The sequence below is a fragment of the Mobula hypostoma genome, chromosome 8 (assembly GCF_963921235.1).
Source record: "Mobula hypostoma chromosome 8, sMobHyp1.1, whole genome shotgun sequence".
Lineage (NCBI taxonomy): Eukaryota > Metazoa > Chordata > Chondrichthyes > Myliobatiformes > Myliobatidae > Mobula > Mobula hypostoma.
Genome location: NC_086104.1, coordinates 56,080,035 through 56,101,819, shown reverse-complemented (window position 1 = coordinate 56,101,819; position 21,785 = coordinate 56,080,035). Strand labels below are relative to the sequence as shown.

Here is a 21,785-nt window from a genome sequence, read left to right as displayed (position 1 = left end):
TTTCTGTGGAAATTTTTTTGTTCAATTTATAGTTTTATTGTAAATTATGTAATAGATACTCTGAAGCTTTTGGGTCAGAATTAAGCACAGCTGTTTACAATATTGTCGACAAGGATAACATGTTTTCCTTTGCTAAAATGGATCATAGCCATTTATTTACCCACAGTAATACAGGAAGGTTTTCAACAGCAACATTAATCAAGGTAGTTATTTATTAGCAGTTGGTGCATTGTGATGTCACTGTTATTGTGATATCAGGTCGGTGGAAATAATGCTTACATCTACTGATAGTTTTCACATTTCTTTATCTGCAAGTTTGGTTACATGGGAAAAATCTTCAACTATGTTTCATATTGTGTTTTTTTTACATTGTGATAGTTTCTTTGGGTTCATACTGCTTTTAAGGTGAAGCATGTCTCTAGTAATCCAATGTATGACAACTTTTGAACTTTGTCCTTGGCACTTCTCTTCCCAGTTTTGGATGCCTCAGATTGTTAGGTTAATCAAAAATATGCTTGTTGACCTTCACTATATTTGTAACCAGACTCTACAAGAAGGTTCCCCGCTGTGCACCTTTCTCACGATTTGGCCATTAGCATACCACTCTGAAATTCCTTTTCTAAATTCTGCCTATCTGCCTATCCTAACTCCTTTTAGACCTACATTAAAAATCCAATTTTGTAATCAAATGATTTGTTGTCGTTTTAAAAACTAGACTTGTATGTAGAGAATCAACATATTTTCTTAATGAGACATGCTAAATAAATGCAGGATCGTGTTCTGTTATTAAAAATATCAGCTGTGTGCATTTTACTACTGCTTTAGGCAGTAAAGAGGTTAAGAGATAAAAGAACTAATTAAAGCACTGTTGACAAGACATGAGAAATTTACATATACCAATGTCATTTATACTGAGACTTTTTGAAGTATTCTCCCTTAAGCTAAGTGATTTGGAAGCATACTAAGCTATTGTGTTTGGTGGATGGTTTAGAAAGGCCTAAAGCTTGGTTCTTCTATTTGTCTCTGTTTTCTCAATTTCGATAACCGTTAATCAGGCAGGCATTATTATCTGGAAAGCAAACAAAAACATTCTCTTCACTGTCCTTGAACAGATGATTTTAAAGTAATATTTCTGGAGTTTGCACTCCTTTTTTGTGCTGTAAAAACATTGATTAATCCCAAATCATCTATGCTTTCAGTTGAATGGTATTGCTGTATCTGAGTGGTTGTCAGTTGCTTTACTGTAGTTTAAATTGTGTGTTAAGAATATGCTAAGAAACCTCTGTCTTTGGGTGGTCTTGGAGTACACTTACTTGCAGAAGTTTAAAATGGTATTTACCCTTGAAGATTGAAACTTAAAGCTAGAGCAACTTGATGTCTTCTTCATAGTATACCTACTGGTAATTTAATTAACGCATAGATTTATCTTGTTTTGTCTTTACAAATTTATTCAGTTGTTGTAAATTAATCTTTCCAAAATATTCATCACAACAAAGAATGTTGGCAGAGTCTTCCTCTGTGATGACCTCAGAAGTCATTTGTAGTTCTGTCTTTAATCCCTTAACAATTTTGTGAATGTGAAAAATTAATTTTGGGTATTGATCTTAGGACTCCAGTGCTAATAATAGACAAATAGCATACAAGATCATGCTTGCTAGTGTGTTTGTTTTGAAATATGTTCCATCAAGTGACCATGAACTTGTGTTGCAATGTATTTTCCACATACTAAGCACATTGTGTGTTTCTGTGTATGGGGGATAATCAATTCTCTTTGGTGATGTGAGCTTCGAAAGCGCAAAATGAGAATATTTGTCTTACTCAGCATGTACCAGCTCTTTCAAAGAATTGCCCAGTTTCATTCCATTGTTCATGCCCCATATCATTATACAGTAAATGTTTTCCTTTCATAGAATTGTGTTTTTGTATTCTGTTCGTTCTGTTAACTAATCCTGTGAGAGGTATATGTTAACATGCAACAGATAGCAATAATGTGTTTGAGCTGGGCAGTAGAAAGCTGGGTTTATTAATAGTCTTTGGAGAAAGAGAGATGAATCCCATGCAGTAAAATTCTGGTGCAGGCTAAATTTGAATAGAAGATATCAATGATATAGTTAATTCAAAACTACATTTAATATATAAATGCTTTCATAATTTATTTTACAGATATAGTTAGAAATAAGAATGAAGCAACATAAATTATAGCAGATGTACACTTTGGTCCCTTGAGCCTACTTGGCTGACGATCAGCAGTCAAAATAATTTGTCAGTCTAGAAATATGTCCTCCCCATTATCTGGAAATATAGTTCTAGATTTAGTGGATGTACCTAACTACAAATTATTTTGCATGTCTCAATATGGTCACCTCACATCCCTCGATGCTCTAGAGTGCACTCAGCCATTCCTAATATAACAGGCAAGTCACTTTTGTTAAAAAAACAATAATTTGTAAGTGCTGATTGAGTTATTAAACTGTTAAGCTTTGAGCCCACTGGTTTAGCATTAACTTGCCAAAATTTTGTCTCTTTATTTGATCCTTGTACATGGTGTCACATATTTTAATAATACTAGACCATACGACATTGTAGAATTAGACCATTTGGCCCATTGAGTTTGCTCCGCCATTTCATCATGGCTGATTTATTATCACTCTCAACCTTATTTTCTGCCTTCTCCCTGTAACTTTTGACGCCCTGATTGATCAAGAACCTATCAACCTCTGCCTTAAATATACCCAATGACTTGGCCTGCACAGCTGTCTGTGACAATGAATTCCACAGCTTCACCACCCTCTTGCTGAAGAAATTTTTCTCTCATCTCTGTTCTGAATGGATGTCCCTCTGTTCTGAGACTGTGCTCTCTGGTCCTTGACTCTCCCACCAAAGGAAACATGTTCTCCAATGCCAATACATATTTTGTTCGATAAAGAGCCCAAAACTGCTCACAATACTCTTAAGTGCAGTCTGTCCAATGCCTTCTAAAGCATTGCATCCTTGCTTTTGTATTCTAGTCCTCTCAAAATGAATACGAAAATTACATTTGACTTCCTTACCACTGACTCAACCTGCAAGTTAATTTTTAGGAAATCCTGCGTGAGCACTCCCCTGTTCCTTTGCATCTGGGATTTTTGAATTTTCTCCCCATTTAGAAAATAGTCTTTGCCTTTATTCCTTCTACCAAAGTGCATAACCATGCACTTCACTATAATATATTCCATTTGCCACTTTTTTGCTTATAAGACATAGGAGCAGAATTAGGCCATTTGGCTTACTGAGTCTCTTCTGCCATTCAATCATGGCTGATCCTTGTTTCACTCCTCAGCTCTACTCCTTGGCCTTCTCCCTGTAACCTTTTGGTGCCATGTCCAATCAAGAACCTATCAAGCTCTGCCTTAAATACACCCAAATGACCTGGCCTCCCTAGCTGCCTGTGATAATAAATTCCACAAATTCACCACTATCTGGTGAAAGAAGTCTCTCTGCATCTCTGTTTGAAATGGACACTCCTTTATCCTGAGGCTGTGCCCTCTTGTCCTATACTGCCCCACCATTAGAAACATCCGTTCCGCATCTACTCTGTCTAGGCCTTTCAACATTTGAAAGGTTTCATTGAGATCCATCCTTCTAAATTCCAGCAAGTATAGACCTAGAGCTATCAAATATTCCTTGAATGATAACCCTTTCATTCCAGGAATCATTCTTGCAAACCTCCTCTGAACCTTCTCCAATGCCAACACATCTTTTCTTAGATGATGAGCCCAAAACTGTTCACAATACTCAAGGTGAACCTCACCAGTGCCTTATAAAACCTTAGCATCACATTCCTACTCTTGTATTCTAGACCTCTTGAAATGAATGCTAACATTGTATTTGTCCTCCTCACCCCTGACCACACCTGCAAGATAACCTTTAAGTGTTCTGCACAAGGATTCCCAAGTCCCTTTACATCTCAGATGTTTGGATTTTCTCCCTGTTCAGAAAATGGTCTGCGTATTTATTTCTACTACCAAAGTGCATGACCATGCATTTTCTAACATTGTATTTCATTTGCCACTCTCTTGCCCATTCTCCTAATCTGTCTCAGTCCTTTTGCAGCCTTCCTGTTTCCTCAACCCTATCTGCTACCCCGCCAGTCTTCGTATCATCTGCAAACTTAGCAACAAAACCATCTATTCCATAATGTAAATCATTGGTATTCAGCATAAAAACCAGTCCCAGCACCGATCCCTGCGGAACACCACTAGTCACTGGCAGCCAACCAGAAAAGGCTCCTCTTATTCCCACTTGCCACTTCCTACCAATCAGCCAATGCACAAACCATGCCAGTAACTTTTCTGTAATAAACTGGCAGCTAAGCAGAAAGCCCCACTTTGTTGCCACTCTTTGTCTCCTGCCAGTCATGCAGGTATCTTTCTTATAATACCATGGGCTCCAATCTTGGTAAGTGGACTTGTGTGTGGCACCTTGTCAAAGGCCTTCTGGAAATCTAATTAAGGAACATCTACAGACTATCCTTTGTCTACCCTGCCTGTTATTTCTTCAAAGAATTCCAACAGATTTGTCAGGCAAGATATCCCCTGAAGGAAGGCATGCTGACTTTGGCCTGTTTTGTCATATATCCCAAAACCTCATCTTTAATAATGAACTCAGATCTTCCCAACCATTGAAGTCAGGCTAACTGGTCTATAATTTCGTTTCTTCTGCTTCCCTCTCTTCTTAAAGACTGGAGTAACTTTTGTAATTTTCCATTCTTCTGAAACCATTAGTAATACTTCCATAATCTCTTCATCTACCTCTTTGTGAACCTGGGGTGTAGTCCATCTGGTCAAGATGATTTATATACCTTAAGAATTTTCTGCCTTCCAAGCATCTTATCCTTATTAATAGCAACTACACTCACTCCTGACCCCAACACTCTCAAATTTCTACATTCTGCTAGTGTCTTCCACAGTAAAGACTGATGCAAAATATTTATTAGGTTTGTCCACCATTTCTTTGTCCCCTGTTGCCGTGTCATTTTCAAATTGTATGATATCCTCTCTCATCTCTGAATCTTTGTATCTCAGAAAAACTTTTTGTATTGTCTTTTATATTATTGGCTAGCTTACCCTAATAATTCATCTTTTCCCTCTTTATGGTTTTTTAGTTGCTGTCTATTGGTTATTAAAAGCTTCCCAATCCTCCACCTTACCACTAATTTTGGCTATTTTATATGGCCTTTCTTTTGCTTTTATGCTGTTTTTGACTTCCCATGTCAGCCATAGTTGCTTCATTCTCCCTTTAGAAAAATACTTAACTTTTGAGATGTATCTTTCCTACTTTCGAATTGCTCCCAGAAACTTCAGCCATTGTTGTTCTGCCATATTCCTGCTTACGTCCCGTTTTAATCAACTTTGATCAGCTCCTCTCTCATGCTTCTGCAGTTCCCTTTACTCTGCTGTAATAGTGATAAATTCGATTTTTATCTCCTCTTCCTCAAACATCAGGGTTTACGATCACTGTCTCTTAGGAGTTCCTTTACCTTAAGCTTCTTAATAAAATCTGAGTCATTACTTAACACCCAATCCAGAATTGCCACTCCCATAATGAACTCAACCACAAGCTGCTCTAAAAAGCCATCTCGTAGGCATCCTACAAATTTCCTTGCTTGGATTGAGCGCCAACCTGATTAGCTAATATTAGCTAATAAAAACGGGACATCAACCGTCTCGACTTCACTGCACCTTGTCCCCATTCCAACCTCACTCCTTCGGAACGCTCTGCTCTCCACTCCCTCCGCACTAATCCTAACCTTATTATTAAACCCGCTGATAAAGGGGGTGCTGTTGTAGTCTGGCGTACTGACCTCTACCGTGCTGAGGCACAGCGACAACTCGCGGATACCTCCTCTTATTTACCCCTCGATTGTGACCCCACCAAGGAGCACCAGGCCATTGTCTCCCACACTATCAACAACTTTATCCGCTCAGGGGATCTCCCATCCACTGCTACCAACCTTATAGTTCCCACACCCCGCACTTCCCGTTTCTACCTCCTACCCAAGATCCACAAACCTGCCTGTCCTGGCCGACCTATTGTCTCAGCTTGCTCCTGCCCCACCGAACTCGTTTCTGCATACCTCGACACTGTTTTATCACCCCTTGTTCAATCCCTTCCGACCTATGTTCGTGACACTTCTCACGCTCTTAAACTTTTCGATGATTTTAAGTTCCCTGGCCCCCACCGCTTTATTTTCACCATGGATGTCCAGTCCTTATATACTTCCATCCCCCATCAGGAAGGTCTCAAAGCTCTACGCTTCTTTTTGGATTCCAGACCTAATCAGTTCCCCTCTACCACCACTCTGCTCCGTCTAGCGGAATTAGTCCTTACTCTTAGTAATTTCTCCTTTTGCTCCTCCCATTTCCTCCAAACTAAAGGTGTAGCTATGGGCACCCGTATGGGTCCTAGCTATGCCTGCCTTTTTGTTGGGTTTGTGGAACAATCTATGTTCCGTGCTTATTCTGGTATCTGTCCCCCACTTTTCCTTCGCTATATCGATGACTGCATTGGCGCTGCTTCCTGCACGCATGCAGAACTCGTTGACTTTATTAACTTTGCCTCCAACTTTCACCCTGCCCTCAAGTTTACCTGGTCTATTTCCGACACCTCCCTCCCCTTTCTAGATCTTTCTGTCTCTGTCTCTGGAGACAGCTTATCCACTGATATCTACTATAAGCCTACTGACTCTCACAGCTATCTGGACTATTCCTCTTCTCACCCTGTCTCTTGCAAAAACGCCATCCCCTTCTCGCAATTCCTCCGTCTCCGCCGCATCTGCTCTCAGGATGAGGCTTTTCATTCTAGGACGAGGGAGATGTCTTCATTTTTTAAAGAAAGGGGCTTCCCTTCCTCCACTATCAACTCTGCTCTTAAACGCATCTCCTCCATTTCACGTACATCTGCTCTCACTCCATCCTCCCACCACCCCACTAGGAATAGGGTTCCCTTGGTCCTCACCTACCACCCCACCAGCCTCCGGGTCCAACATATTATTCTCTGTAACTTCCGCCACCTCCAACGGGATCCCACCACTAAGCACATCTTTCCCTCCCCCCCCCTCTGCATTCCGCAGGGATCGCTCCCTACACAACTCCCTTGTCCATTCGTCCCCCCCATCCCTCCCCACTGATCTCCCTCCTGGCACTTATCCGTGTAAGCGGAACAAGTGCTACACATGCCCTTACACTTCCTCCCTTACCACCATTCAGGGCCCCAAACAGTCCTTCCAGGTGAGGCATCACTTCACCTGTGAGTCGACTGGGGTGATATACTGCGTCCGGTGCTCCCGATGTGGCCTTTTATATATTGGTGAGACCCGACGCAGACTGGGAGACCGCTTTGCTGAACATCTACGCTCTGTCCGCCAGAGAAAGCAGGATCTCCCAGTGGCCACACATTTTAATTCCACATCCCATTCCCATTCTGACATGTCTATCCACGGCCTCCTCTACTGTAAAGATGAAGCCACACTCAGGTTGGAGGAACAACACCTTATATTCCGTCTGGGTAGCCTCCAACCTGATGGCATGAACATTGACTTCTCTAACCTCCGCTAGGCCCCACCTCCCCCTCGTACCCCAGCTGTTACTCATTTTTATGCACACATTCTTTCTCTCACTCTCCTTTTTCTCCCTCTGTCCCTCTGAATATACCTCTTGCCCATCCTCTGGGTCACCCCACCCCCCCGTCTTTCTCCCTAGGCCTCCTGTCCCATGATCCTCTCGTATTCCCTTTTGCCTATCACCTGTCCAGCTCTCGGCTCTATCCCTCCCCCTCCTGTCTTCTCCTATCATTTTGCATCTCCCCCTCCCCCTCCAGCTTTCAAATCCCTTACTCACTCTTCCTTCAGTTAGTCCTGACGAAGGGTCTCGGCCTGAAACGTCGACTGCGCCTCTTCCTATAGATGCTGCTTGGCCTGCTGCGTTCACCAGCAACTTTGATGTATGTAGCTAATATTTTAGTTAGTTTAGTTATTATTTAGTTAATAAATTATAGCAGGGATTCTCTTCAATAAAATTAGTAATGAATTTCTGTGTCTATAAATTTGGCAACAGATAACACACACTACTCCCTGTTTAATACCTCCATTTCTGTAACCTTTCTTGTAATTTCCAAAGCATTGACGGTGGATAAAGGCCCTTTAGCCCACAGAGTCCATGCTGACATTTGGAACTTATTTGATTATAATTAACCATTCACTTGCATTTTTGACAGTTTGAAGTGTGAACTGTACTCACATGTATCACACGTGATTTTGTGATGAGCTAGTGTCTGAAATTGTTTTAAAACTTTTTTTGCTGCCATTAACAATTGAAAACAATAACTCTTTCTTTCTGCACAAATGTTTGCTGACCTGCTGAGTACTTGTAATTCGCTTTTCAGAATTCTATGGGTCCAGGGCATTTTGCTCTTGTAACTCCTGTCTTGGTCTACTGTTCATGCAATAGAAGGATACATTTAGCTTTATTAACTTGTTCCAACTCATTTTGTTGCTTCCAATATATGAACATACAAAAAATTTGTATGTTCATATGTTGGAAGCACCAAAATGAGTTGGAACAAGTTAATAAAGCTAAATGTATCCTCTTCCTTCAGTTAGTCCTGATGAAAGGTCTCGGCCTGAAACGTCGACTGCACCTCTTCCTATAGATGCTGCTTGGCCTGCTGCGTTCACCAGCAACTTTGATGTATGATACAAAAAATTTGAGTTTGTTTGCAGAATCATAAAATAACTGTTTCTATGATTGGAACATTTATTTCAGTGGCTGGCAGTAGTTAGGTGCACAAATCTGTGAGTATTATCATTGTAGTTTAGCTAGTTATACATAGAACATAGAAATTTACAGCACGTTACAGGCCCTTCAGCTCACAATGTTGTGTTGACCATGTAACCTCAGAATCAGAATCAGGTTTATTGTCACTGGCATGTGTCGTGACATTTGTTACTTAGCAGCAGTAGCTCAATGCAATACATAATATAAAAGAAGAAAATAAATCAATTCCAGTATACATATATTGAATAGGTTAAATCTCTTGCAAAAACAGGAATAATATATATTAAAATGTGAGGTAATGTTCACAGGTTCAATGTCCATTTAGGAATTGGATGGCAGAGGGGAAGAAGCTGTTCCTGAATCGCTGAGTGTGTGCCTTCAGGCTTCTGTACCTCCTACCTGATGGTAACAGTGAGAAAAGGGCATGCCCTGGGTGCTGGAGGTCCTTAATAATGGACGCTGCCTTTCTGAGACATCGCTCCTTGAAGATGTCCTGGGTACTTTGCAGGCTAGTACCCAAGATGGAGCCGACTAAATTTACACCCCTCTGCAGCTGCTTGCAGACCTGTGCAGTAGCACCCCCCCCCCCGCCATACTAGACAGTGAAGCAGCTTGTCAGAATGCTCTCCACGGTATATCTATAGAAGTTTTTGAGTGTATTTGTTGAAATGCCAAATCTCTTCAAACTCCTAATGAAGTATAGTCACTGTCTTGCCTTCTTTATAGCTGCATCAGTATGTTGGGACCAGGTTAGATCCTCAGAGATCTTGACACCCAGAAACTTGAAACTGCTCACTCTCTCCACTTCTGATCCCGCTATGAGGATTGGTATGTGTACCCTCATCTTACCTTTCCTGGAGTCCACAAACAGTTCTTTCGTCTTACTGATATTGGGTGCAAGGTTGTTGCTGTGACACCACTCCACTAGTTGGCATATCTCGCTCCTGTACACCCTCTCATCTCCATCTGAGATTGTACCAAGGATGGTTGTATCATCAGCATGGTATTTGAGGTATGCCTAGCCACAGAGTCATGGGTATAGCGAGAGTAGAGCAGTGGGCTAAGCACACACCCTGCAGTGTACCAGTGTTGGTCGTCAGCGAGGAGGAGATATTATCACCAACGTGCAAAGATCGTGGTCTTCCAGTTAGGAAGTCGAGGATCCAATTGCAGAGGGAGGTACAGAGGCCCAGGTTCTGCAACTTCTCAGTCAGGATTGTGGGAATGATGGTGTTATGCTGAGCTATAGTCGATGAACAGCATCCTGACATAGGTGTTTGTATTGTCCAGATGACCCAAGGCCATGTGAAGAGCCATTGAGATTGCATCTGCCATTGACCTATTGTGGCGATGGGCAAATTGCAATGGGTCCAGGGTAGGAATTCCTACTCTAGAAACGGCCTAGAATTTCCCTAGCGCATAGCCCTCTATGTTTCTAAGCTCCATGTACCTATTTAAGAGGCTCTTAAAAGACCCCTTTGTATCTTCTTCCACCATCGCTGTCGGCAGTGCATTCTACACACCCACCACTCTCTGTGTGAAAAACTTACCCCTGACATCCCCTTGGTACCTATTACCAAGCACCTTAAAACTATGCCCCCTCGTGTTAGTTACATATTCATGGAGTTAAGCAACATAGAAACAGGCCCTTTAGCCAAACAATGCCCTCCTGAGCTAGTCTGATTTACCTAGCCTGTAAACTAAGGGTTCTCAGCATGAGGTTCATGGACCCCTCAATGAATGGTAAGGCTCCAAGGCACAAAGGTTGGGAAACCCTGCTCTAAACCGTTCCTATCTATGACCCTACTCAAATGTCTTCTAAATATTTGTAATTGTTCCCACCTCTACCATTTTCTCTGGGAGCTCATTCCAAATTCTCACCACCCTCCATGCGGGAAGTCTTGCCTATCATCACTTCTAAATCTTTCCGCTTTCATAAATGTATTTCCTCTAATTTTAGACTACCCTACCCTGGAAAAAGGATAATGATCATCCACTTTATATGAGACCCTTGTGATTTTCTAAACCTCTAAGGCCATCCCTTGGCTTCCTTCACTCACAGTCCAAGCCTTTCCTGTCTCACTTAAGAACTTAGGTATTTAGTTCCAACAATGTTTTTGTGAATCTTTTTTTTCCTCCCTCTGTAGTGTAATCATATCTTCCCTTATAGTGTGACAACTAGAACTGTACACAGTACTCTAAGCACTATGGAACACACAACAGTACAGACCCTTCGGCCCATGATGTTGTATGCTGTCTCATATCAGCCATTGCCACCCTGGTGGAAAGTTGCTGGCTGTCCACTCACCTATGCCTCCTATTGCCTTATACACCTCTATCAAGTCTGTTGGGGTCAATTACTGTGCTACCATTCAGAGCCCCAAACAGTCCTTCCAGGTGAGGCACCACTTCACCTGTGAGTCTGTTCAGGTCATCTACTGTATCGGGTGCTTCTGGTGTGGCTTTCTGTATATTGGTGAGACCCGATGTAGGTTTGGACTCTGCTTTGCTGAGCACCTATGCTCCGTCTGCTAGAAAAAGCAGTATCTCCCGGTGGCTAGGGAGATGAAGCTGAGTACAGGGCTACGGTAGGAAACTTTGTCACTTGGTGTGAGCAGAATTATCTGCAGCTTAATGTGAAGAAGTCTAAGGAGCTGGTGGTAGACCTGAGGAGAGCTAAGGTACCGGTGACCCCTGTTTCCATCCAGGGGGTCAGTGTGGACATGGAGGATTACAAATACCTGGGGATACGAATTGACGATAAACTGGACTGGTCAAAGAACACTGAGGCTGTCTACAAGAAGGGTCAGAGCCGTCTCTATTTCCTGAGGAGACTGAGGTCTCCGGACGATGCTAAGGATGTTCTACGAGTCTGTGGTGGCCAGTGCTATCATGTTTGCTGTTGTGTGCTGGGGCAGCAGGCTGAGGGTAGCAGACACCAACAGAATCATCAAACTCATTCGTAAGGTCGGTGATGTTGTGGGGATGGAACTGGACTCTCTGACGGTGGTGTCTGAAAAGAGGACGCTGTCTAAGTTGCATGCCATCTTGGTCAATGTCTCCCATCCACTACATAATGTACTGGGTGGGCACAGGAGTACATTCAGCCAGAGACTCATTCCACCGAGATGCAGCACAGAGCGTCATAGGAAGTCATTCCTGCCTGTGGCCATCAAACTTTACAACTCCTCCCTTGGAGGGTCAGACACCCTGAGCCGATAGGCTGGTCCTGGACTTATTTCATAATTTATTGGCATAATTTACATATTACGATTTAACTATTTATGGTTCTATTACTATTTATTATTTATGGTGCAACTGTAACGAAAACCAATTTCCCCTGGGATCAATAAAGTATGACTATGGCTGCCCATTTTAATTCCACTTCCCATTCCCCTTCTGACATGTCAGTCCATGGCCTGTACTGTCGCGATGAGGCCACGCTCCGATTGGAGGAGCAACCCCTTACATTCTGCCTGGATAGCCTCCAACCTGATGGCATGAACATCAATTCCTCAAACTTCTGGTATTGCTCTCCCCTCCCCCCCACCATTCCCCATTCCTATTTCCCCTCTCACCTTATCTCCTTACCTGCACATCACCTCCCTTTGGTGGTGGTGCACCGCCTCTTTCTGCCATGACCTCCTGTCATCTCATCAGATTCCTTCTTCTCAAGCACTTTATCTGTTTCACCATATAATTTCCCAGATCTTTACTTCACCCCCCCCATTTCAGCTATCACCATGTGTTTCTTCCTCCCCTCCCTCCACCTCATTTTTTTTCCTCCTCATCTTTTTTTCTCCAGTCCTGATGAAGGGTCTTGGCCCGAATCATTAACTTTACTCTTTTCCATAGATACTGCCTGGCCTGCTGAGTTTCTCCAGCATTTTGTGTGTGTTGCTTGGATCCCACCATTGCATCTGCAGATTTTTTTGTTTCCTCTCATCCTCCTTTGCTCCAAAGAGAAAAACTTTAGCTCGCTCACCCTTTCTCATAAGACATGTTCTCTAATCCAGGCAGCATCCTGGTAAATTTCTTCTGCACCCTCTCCAAAGCTTCCACATCCTTCCTATACTGAGAGGACCAGAACTGAATGCAATACTGCAGGTGTGGTTTAACCAGAGTTTCATAGAGCTGCAACATTACTTTGAGGCTAAAGTTAGGAAGTAAATTTTTCTAACTTTAGTTATTTAGGAGTATCTGTTTTTGCATGGCCTCTCTTTCTGGTCCAGCTCAAATGGAAGTTTGGTCAAGAAACTTCCGTCACTTGGCATTCAGGATAAGGTAGTAAATTGGATTAGACTCTGGCTTTGTGGGAGAAGCCAGAGAGTGGTACCAGATAGTTGCCTCTCTGACTGGAAGCCTGTGACTAGTGGAGTGCCACAGGGATTGGGGATGGGCCCGTTGCTGTTTACCATCTATATTAACAATCTGCATGATCATGTGGTAAATTGGATCAGCAAATTTGCGGATGACACCAAGATTGAGGGTATGTATAGTGGACAGTGAGGAAGACTATCAGAGGTTGCAGTGGGATCTGAACCAGTTGGAAAAATGGCAGATGGAATTTAATGCAGATAAGTGCGAGTGTTACATTTTGGTAGGATCAGCCAGGGTAGGTCTTACACGGTGAGCGGTAGGGCACTGAGGAGTGCTATGGAATAAGTGGATCTGGGATTGCAGGTCCATAATTCACTGAAAGTGGTGTCACAGGTAAACAGGGTTGCAAAGAAAGCTTTTGACACATTGGTCTTCATAAATCCAAGTATTTACTACAGAAGATGGAACATTATGTTGAAGTTGTATAAATGTTGTTGAGGTCTAATTTGGAGTATTTTGTGCAGATTTGGTCACTCACCTACTTACAGGAAAGTTGCAAATAAGGATGAAAGTATGTAGAGAAAATTTACAAGGGTGTTGCCAGGACTGGAAGACATGAGTTATAAGGAAGGATTGAACAGGTTAGGACTTTATTCCTTGGAAAATAGAAGATTGAGAGGATATTTGATAGAAGCATACAAAATTATGAAGGGTATAGCTAGGGTATAGCAAGCAGGCTTTTTCCATTGAGATTGGGTGAAACTAAAACTGGAAGTCATGTGTTAAGGGTGAAAAGTTTAAGGGGAACATGAGGGGAAACTTCTTCAGTCAGAGGGTTGTTAGTGTTGATTGAGATGCCAGCGCAAGTGGTACATGCGAGCTTGATTTCAGCATTTAACAGAAGTTCGGATAGGTGCGTGGATGGTAGGATATGGAGGACTGTGGTCCTGGTGCAGGTCGATGGGAAGTTGAAATGGTTTGGCATGACTAGATGGGCCGAATGGCCTGTTTCTGTGCTGTACTTTTCTATGACTCGGTGTGCAAACCACCTTCCGTGCTGTTAAAGACCTCTATCATAATCCAATCACCCCCCAATATCTCAACTCACATATCACTGACCTACATTATTTTGTGGTTTGGCAATGGCCTGATTTTTAAAATAATGTTCCTTGTGTTTAGTTTGTTTACATTTCTCTCAAATAGTCCTGATCCTTGAGGTTTTGTTTCTCTAATTTGGGCTTTCTGCACATCTCTGATTTTTATTTCATTTCAGCTTATAAACTCAACCTCAAGTCATTTCTCTTATGGGTTGCTGCTCCATTGTGTTCAAAAATGGTTTGACTATAAGGTTTTCTATCACTCAAAATTTCTGGGAAACTGATACAGAGTTTGATAATATACATCTCATTTTTGTTTTGTTTTTCAGATATATCCGACTATATGGGAGGAAGTTCAGCAAAGAAGATCATGTAATATTTGTTAAGCTGCTGTATGAACTAGTTGTCATGCCCGAACTTGAGATCAGCATGATGCAAGGATTCACTCGATTGTTAATAAATTTGCTCAAGTAAGTTCAGAGTAAATTCTTTTAAGATACATTGTAATAAGCTGTGACTAACCATGAGTAATTCTCAACCTTAAACTTCAAACTTGGTGTTTTAAAGAAGATTACCTTGAATATTTTAAGTGCAATAATACAGTTAACTTTGAATCAGATTTATTTTATAAACAGATTTGGATGTAGGGAAAATATACTGTTTGAATTTAGACCATAAGACCACAAGACATAGTAACAGAATTAGGCCTTGGGCCCAACTGAGTCTGCTCTGCTATTCCATCTTGACTGATTTATAATCCATCTCAACCCCATTCTCTTGCCTACTCCCTGTAATCTTTGCCGTCTTACTAATTAAGAACCTATCAACCTCTGCTTTAAATATACCCAATGATTTGGCCTCAACAGCTGTGTGTTTCCAAGTACCCCAAAACCTCATCCTTAATAATTGACTTCAACATCTTCCCTAACATCTTTCCTAGTCAGGCTAACTGGGCTATAATTTCTCCTCTTTAGTCTCCCTCCCTTCTTAATGAATATAGTGACATCTCTGATTTTCAAATCCTCCGGGACCATTCCAGAATCTAGTGATTTTTGAAAGATCATTGCTAATGCCTCCATAGACTCTTCAGCTAACTATTTCAGAGGTATATTTCTGGGGTATAGTATAGTCCATCTGGTCTAAGTGACTTAGCTGCCTTCAAACCTTTCAGTTTTCAGCTTTCCAAGCACCTTCTCCTTAGTGTTAGCAACTATGTTCACTTCTGCCCCCTGACGCACTCAAATTTCTGCCATACTGGCTGGTGTCTTCCACACAATACTTACTAAGTTCATCCGCGGTTTCTCCATCTTCATTGCTACCTCTCCAGCGTCTTTTTCCATTGGTCCAAAATTCACTCTCACTTTTCTATATATATAAAAATAAATAAAAATATTTGGTATCCTCTTTGATATTATTGGCTAGCTTACTTTCATATTTCATCTTTTCTCTCCTTATTGCTCTGTAGTTACCTTCTGTTGGTTTTATAAGGCTTCCCAATCCCCTAACTTCCCATTAATTTTTGCTATTTCATTTGCCTTCTGTTTTTTGTTTATGTTGTCTTTGACTTCCTTTGCTGGCCATGGTTGCCTTATCCTCTGTCTAGGATATACCTTCCAAATTACTCCCAGAATCTGTAGCCGTTGCTGTTCTGTCGGCATCCCTGCTCATGTCCCCTTCCAATGAACTTTGGCCACCTCCTCTCTCATGCCTCTGTAATTTCCTTTACTCCACTGCAATACTGATACATCTGACTTTTAGCTTCTCCCTCCCCAAATGCAGTGTGAATTCTATCATATTATAATAATTGTTTCCTTAGGGTTCCTGTACCTTAACCTCTCTAATCAAATCTGGTTCATTAGAATATTTTTTCCCTTATTGGACTCGACCACAAGCTGCTCTTTAAAAAAAAACGCCATTTTAAAGACATTCTGCATATTATTTCTCTTGGGATCCAGCACCAACCTGACATTTTCCCAATCTACCTACATATTGAAATCCCCCATGACATTGTAACATTGCCTTTTTCTCGTGCCTTTTCTTTCTCTTTTTGTAATTTGTCCCTACATCTCGGCTACCATTTGGACTCCTGTATATAATTCCCATCAGGGTATCTTACCCTTGCAGTGTCTTAACTCTCCCTATTAGTATATTTATTCCTAGTATTTTTATTCTATTTCATTTAAGTGTTGTAACTTTTTAATTTTTAAAAAAAAATTATTACCAGGAAAAAAGAACTCTTATCAAGGGAGGATTTACAGTTGCCATGGAGACCATTGTATGTAACAGTAGAAAGAATTTTGTACTCCAAGACAGAGCACCTTGGGTTAAATTGGTTTCCAAAGTAAGTATATCTCTTTTGCATGTCTGAAATATTACTGAATTAGAAGTCTGAGTCATTTGAGTTCCTTCATATTTGTTGTTTAGCTGTTAACTATCAACATCAGTTGTTGCCTTTCCAAGGTTCTGGATTGGCTGTCATGTTGATTTGTTTTGTCCAGAGCTTAAATATATATAATTTGTCTATGCCAGGCTGTAAGTAATTTTTCTTTACAGTAGGCAAGACTTCTGTCACTGATGAAAAATGGAGTATGAAAGGATACAAACATATATTCACAGAAGTCTGTACTCCATTTTCACTTATTTAAGCTTGTGTACCTCAAAAAGATTAATTTGATTTTGAAGTCATTGTGATCCTGTCACTCTGTCACTTGTTACTCTTCCATGTTAGGAGAAATGTTATCTGGCTTATTTAACGATGCACAAAATCAAATTTTATAAAACTTACTTATGCCTAATAACAAAATAGATAGGTGATCAATGTCAAAGTGAAGTGTAAGTATTGTATGATAATGAGATTGGAAACGTGCACAAAATTACTGAAAATTACCTTTGCTTTTAATTTGCAAGGTGCATCTTTGCAGTTGACCAGGGGAAATGGTGAATGTTTCATGATGCTTGATCCTTGCAACCAATTGCTTGTGATAATTGTGACTGATGATTGAAAATTACACTAATATATGAAATATAAATCGTGTATTGAGATTATTGTAACCCTGCTGTGGATATGGATTGAGGTATTTTGGAGAACGGTCTTAAACTTTAACATTCTTATGCAGTCTGGCATAGACAAATGATGTGCATGTTAGGATCTGGACATTTGATTAGTGCCCAAGTGCTGCCATGTTCGGATACTCCAACAACATGCAATAACAGGAGAAAAAGCATATTTCTTCAAGTGACTGCATTCACCTGAATAAGAACCACTGAAACAACATGGAAGCCAATCTACGACCTTGGAAAGGCAACAAACTGATGTTGCCAGTTAGCAGCTAAGTAACTGAACTTTAATTATTATTTCATAGTTAAAGTTACTGAATATTTTTCTTGATATTTGGCGAACAATTTTCAAGATACTTTGATCCAGCATTTAAAAAAATCTGCTTAATCTTTCATTTGAAAGCTGTAATTTTGTCTCATTATTTGTATCTGTTGATGTACAGTGCGATGCATTCTCAATGGTGTTGTGGGAGCATTGTTGTTGAAACCATCTCAAACGTACTTGCAAAAATACATTAACTGGGATAGAACATAGAACAGTACAGCACAAGAATGAGCCCTTTGGTCCACAATGTTGTGCCAAACCAATTAAATTAGTAATCAAATGGCTAACTAAACTAATTCCTTCTACCGACACAATGTCCATATCCTTCAATTTTCCTCACATTGATGTGCCTATTTAAAATTCACTTAAGTGTCCCTAATGTACCTGCCTCTGCCACCAACCCAGGCAGCGAGTGCCAGACACCCACCACTCACTGTGTAATAAAAACTTGCTCCTCACATCTACTTTGAACTTACCCATGTCAGCTTAATTGCATGCTCTCTGATATTAAGCATTTCAACCCTGGTATAAAGATACTGTCTGTCTACTCTATCACTGCTGTCCATAATCTTAGAAAACTATCAGATCTTTCAGAAGCCTACACCACTCCAATGAACTCAAACCAAGTTCATCCAACCTCTCCTTATAGCATATGCCTCTAATTCAGGCAGCATCTGGTAAACCTCTTCTGAACCCTCTCCAAAACCTCGACACCCTTTCTGTAATGTTGTCTGGATCCTTAGTGCCTAGGTGGCACATGGGGCCTCTTTCTGTAATGGGGTGACCAGAATTGTATGTAATACTCCAGGTGCGGCCTAACTGGAGTTTTATAAAGCTACAACATAACTTCCTGACTTTTGAATTCAGTATCTTGACTAATAAAGGCAAGCATGCCATATGACAACTTAACTACCTAATCAACCTGTATTGCCATTTTCAGGAAGTTATGAACTTGGACCCCAAGATCCCTCTGCTCATCAACACTGTTAAGAATTTTGCCCTTAACAATGTAGTGTCTCTTCACAGTTAACCTATCAAATGTGCAACATTTCACATGTGGCTAGCTTAAACTCCCATTTGCCATTTCTCTGCCCATATCTGCGACGGATCTATATCCTGTTATATTTGTTTCCAGTCTTCTACACTATCCACAGCACCACCAATCTTTATATCATCTGCAAACTTACTAACCCACCCATCTACATTTTGATCCAGGTCATTTATGTACATCACAACAGCAGAGGTCCTTGTACAGATCCCTGTGGAACAGTATTCATGACAAACCTCCATCTAGAGTAAGTCCCTTTGACCACTACCCTCTGTCACTGGACAAGCTAGTTTTGAATTCTGACAGGTAATTCACCATATACCCATGCATCTTAATCTTCTGGATGAGCCTTCTATGAGGAACCTCATCAAATACCTTACTAAAATCCATGAAGGCAACATCCACAGCCCTACCTTCATCAATCACCCTTGACACTAAATCAAAAAAAAACTCGAGGGATGAGTTGCAACTTGCTATATAAGCACCACAAAAATGTCAATGGCTGCTTTCAACTCTTGTTGAACATCACTTTTTTCAACTGTTTATTCACCAGTATTGCTCATACCTTTCTTTATTTCTATGCCCTGTTTGATGTATTTCTCTTTATTATTCAGTTCGTTCCGACAAGGCTTGTCTTCTAAATCGTGTGTGCTTAGTATTTTGCATAGGTGGTAAGAATGTTTATACATTTGCCCGATCAATAATGCATGTCTTTTTAAATGTGGAGCTCATCACACAGATGTATTGTTTTTACTAAAAATGCATCTTTTTCCTGTTCATTATTTTATTAAAAATGGAATGGTAGTATTACACCACTATTGAGAATGTCGCACTGCAATGAAATTTCCCTTTTGAGACTGTTTGGGACTATTTGTGTAAAATGTCTTAAATGCATTACTAATGATGTAGTGGGGTTTTGCTGACAAACAAAAAAATTGTAAAACATTAAATTATAAGGAGCAGGAATAAAGAATAATTTCTATATGGAACAACTCACTCAGGATTACAACAGTATTAATTATTCAAAGGAGATTTCCTTCTGTGAGATGAATTAGTGAACTATAATACAATTGTTTTTTTTTGTTGCATTGTTCAGTATGTTTCAGCCTAGAATGTAGGGAGAAATTTGCACCTGAGTACTGCCCACATTTATGATTTCTAGCTGTTAGAGATTAGAAATCTTGCTTTATCAAGTCAAGCAACTTTGTTTCAGTTATGATGCTTTGTTTCTGAAGATTAACTTAGATAAAACTAAGTTGGGGAATGGGATTTTTTAAAAATAAAGAACATAAACACAAATAGAGTTTCCAAGTTGCTATCAGGATTTAATCCCAGTATATTTATGTTTCATCTTTCTTTACGTTATAAATAGACCTAAAGAGTAAAATAAATTTTTGAAGTTGATGTGTGGTATTAATTTTCTTGATTGGCTTTGTGTGAACATTGAAAATTCAGCTCTGCATGTGCTAGGCAATGTCTTAAGTGTTTCAGTCTTCGTATGCACCATATTGCTAGATTATTTCCACTGTTTATAATATTTCTGATGGTAATTTGTAAAATTGGCTTTTTACCCCCTTTAGTTCCATAGAAAATCTGCTGAAGACGTTGGTGAAGTGTTGTCGACCGTAAGTACTGACAACATTGAACAGGGATGTTCAAGTGTCTTTTGGTTTTTGGATTTCCTCTAACCTATGAAGATCATCTTCATAGAATAGCAAATAATAGTGAGATCATGTTTACTTTGTTCTATGTACTATGTTACACTTAAAAGTTTAACAGTTTCCGTAAAGTTGACCTGGTGGCTTTTGCCTAATTTATAAGTAACTTAACTAAAATTAATAGACAGTTTTAGCAATAATTGGTAGTGATGTTAGGTTTATATGAAGATTCATCAAATGGAAACAGTAATCAATAGATTTCCTGGATTAACTAAAATGTAATTCATTACATTATTGTATATTTAGTTAAGTCATTATCATTTTGGATTTAAATAATTATATTCTTCTTGACTTTGAGCTTCCTTTATTGGCTACTGTGGTTATTTAGGAGTTGAGGATGAAGTTGTTCAGGCATTCAGCTCTATTTGATGATGAGAATGGGATTATTATCATTTGATAAACTGGTGTGTGAGGTGGCGACAATTTAATCAGACCTTTATTTTCTTGGTATGTTGGCTGTTTGTTTATTGCTTGCCTCGTGGAAGGTGTTAATAATAAATTTGCCGTTAAAATTTAACTTGTATTCTATCTTTAATGTTTAAAGTTAATCCAACTTGTATATCAGTTCAAGGAAGTTGCGATAATTTATTTTCATCTTCAGTGACGTTAAGAACTTAAATAGATTTTAAATTTAAAAAGGCAGACTTTGAAAAGGAAGGGCCTAAGCTCAACTATTTAAGATCACTTGCATATTATGTGGTCTGTATTTATGGTTGTTGAAGGTTTGGTGAAGTCCACATAAAGAAAATTAAAAATGAGCACATAGAATTGGATGTAACTCCATGGTGTGGGTTGCAATTAGTTAGGAAATTACCACATGGCACAAGGTTTTCAGATTCTGATAATGGGATGTGGCTTATTATTTTATCCTGATTTGGATTTTTTTAAAAAAAGAAGTCACTAGTTTAGAACGTGCACTGTGTAAATGTAGTAGTAAGTTTCTTGGGTTAAAGATACACCAATTTAGTGGAAGAGAGATTCTCTGGTAGATGAAGTTCATTGTTGTGATGTCTGGATCAAGGAAACACAGATTTGACCATTTTCTTAATGATGGATTAGTATATGGAGAGGAGTAGAGAGCTTTGGGTACAGGCATAAATGCCATTAATATCTGGCGAAGCAGTATAAATAGTAATTAGAAAGGTGAAAATCCTTGCCCTTTCCAGTGGACTGGAATTCTAAATAATGGTTGTGGTCAATACCATTCAGTAGTGCCTCGGTCAATACCATTCAAAGTACTGCATTCAGTTGAAGGCAGTGACTTTTGGGGGAAGTGCACATAAACTGTGGAGAGGACACACCAGATATTGGAAAATTGCCGTGGATTGAAGGCATGTTTTATGAGGAGGGATTGATAAAAGTGGTTTGTATTTCTATGAATTTTGAGGAGTGAATTAATTGGATAAT

At 40.1% G+C, this 21,785-nt stretch overlaps 1 protein-coding gene across 3 annotated transcripts in view; it reads left to right on the top strand.

Annotated features, from left to right (window-relative positions):
• LOC134350545 (proteasome activator complex subunit 4-like) overlaps positions 1–21,785 on the top strand; it is a 149,056-nt gene that overhangs the window by 1,629 nt on the left and 125,642 nt on the right. For 2 of the 3 annotated variants that reach the window (XM_063055874.1, XM_063055876.1), the window contains exons 2-5: positions 14,560–14,700; positions 16,455–16,571; positions 19,275–19,331; positions 20,241–20,285. In XM_063055874.1, coding sequence (XP_062911944.1) covers positions 14,560–14,700; positions 16,455–16,571; positions 19,275–19,331; positions 20,241–20,285 — 360 coding nt within the window. The remainder of the gene's footprint in view (positions 1–14,559; positions 14,701–16,454; positions 16,572–19,274; positions 19,332–20,240; positions 20,286–21,785) is intronic. The other variant, XM_063055875.1, reaches the window with a different exon arrangement.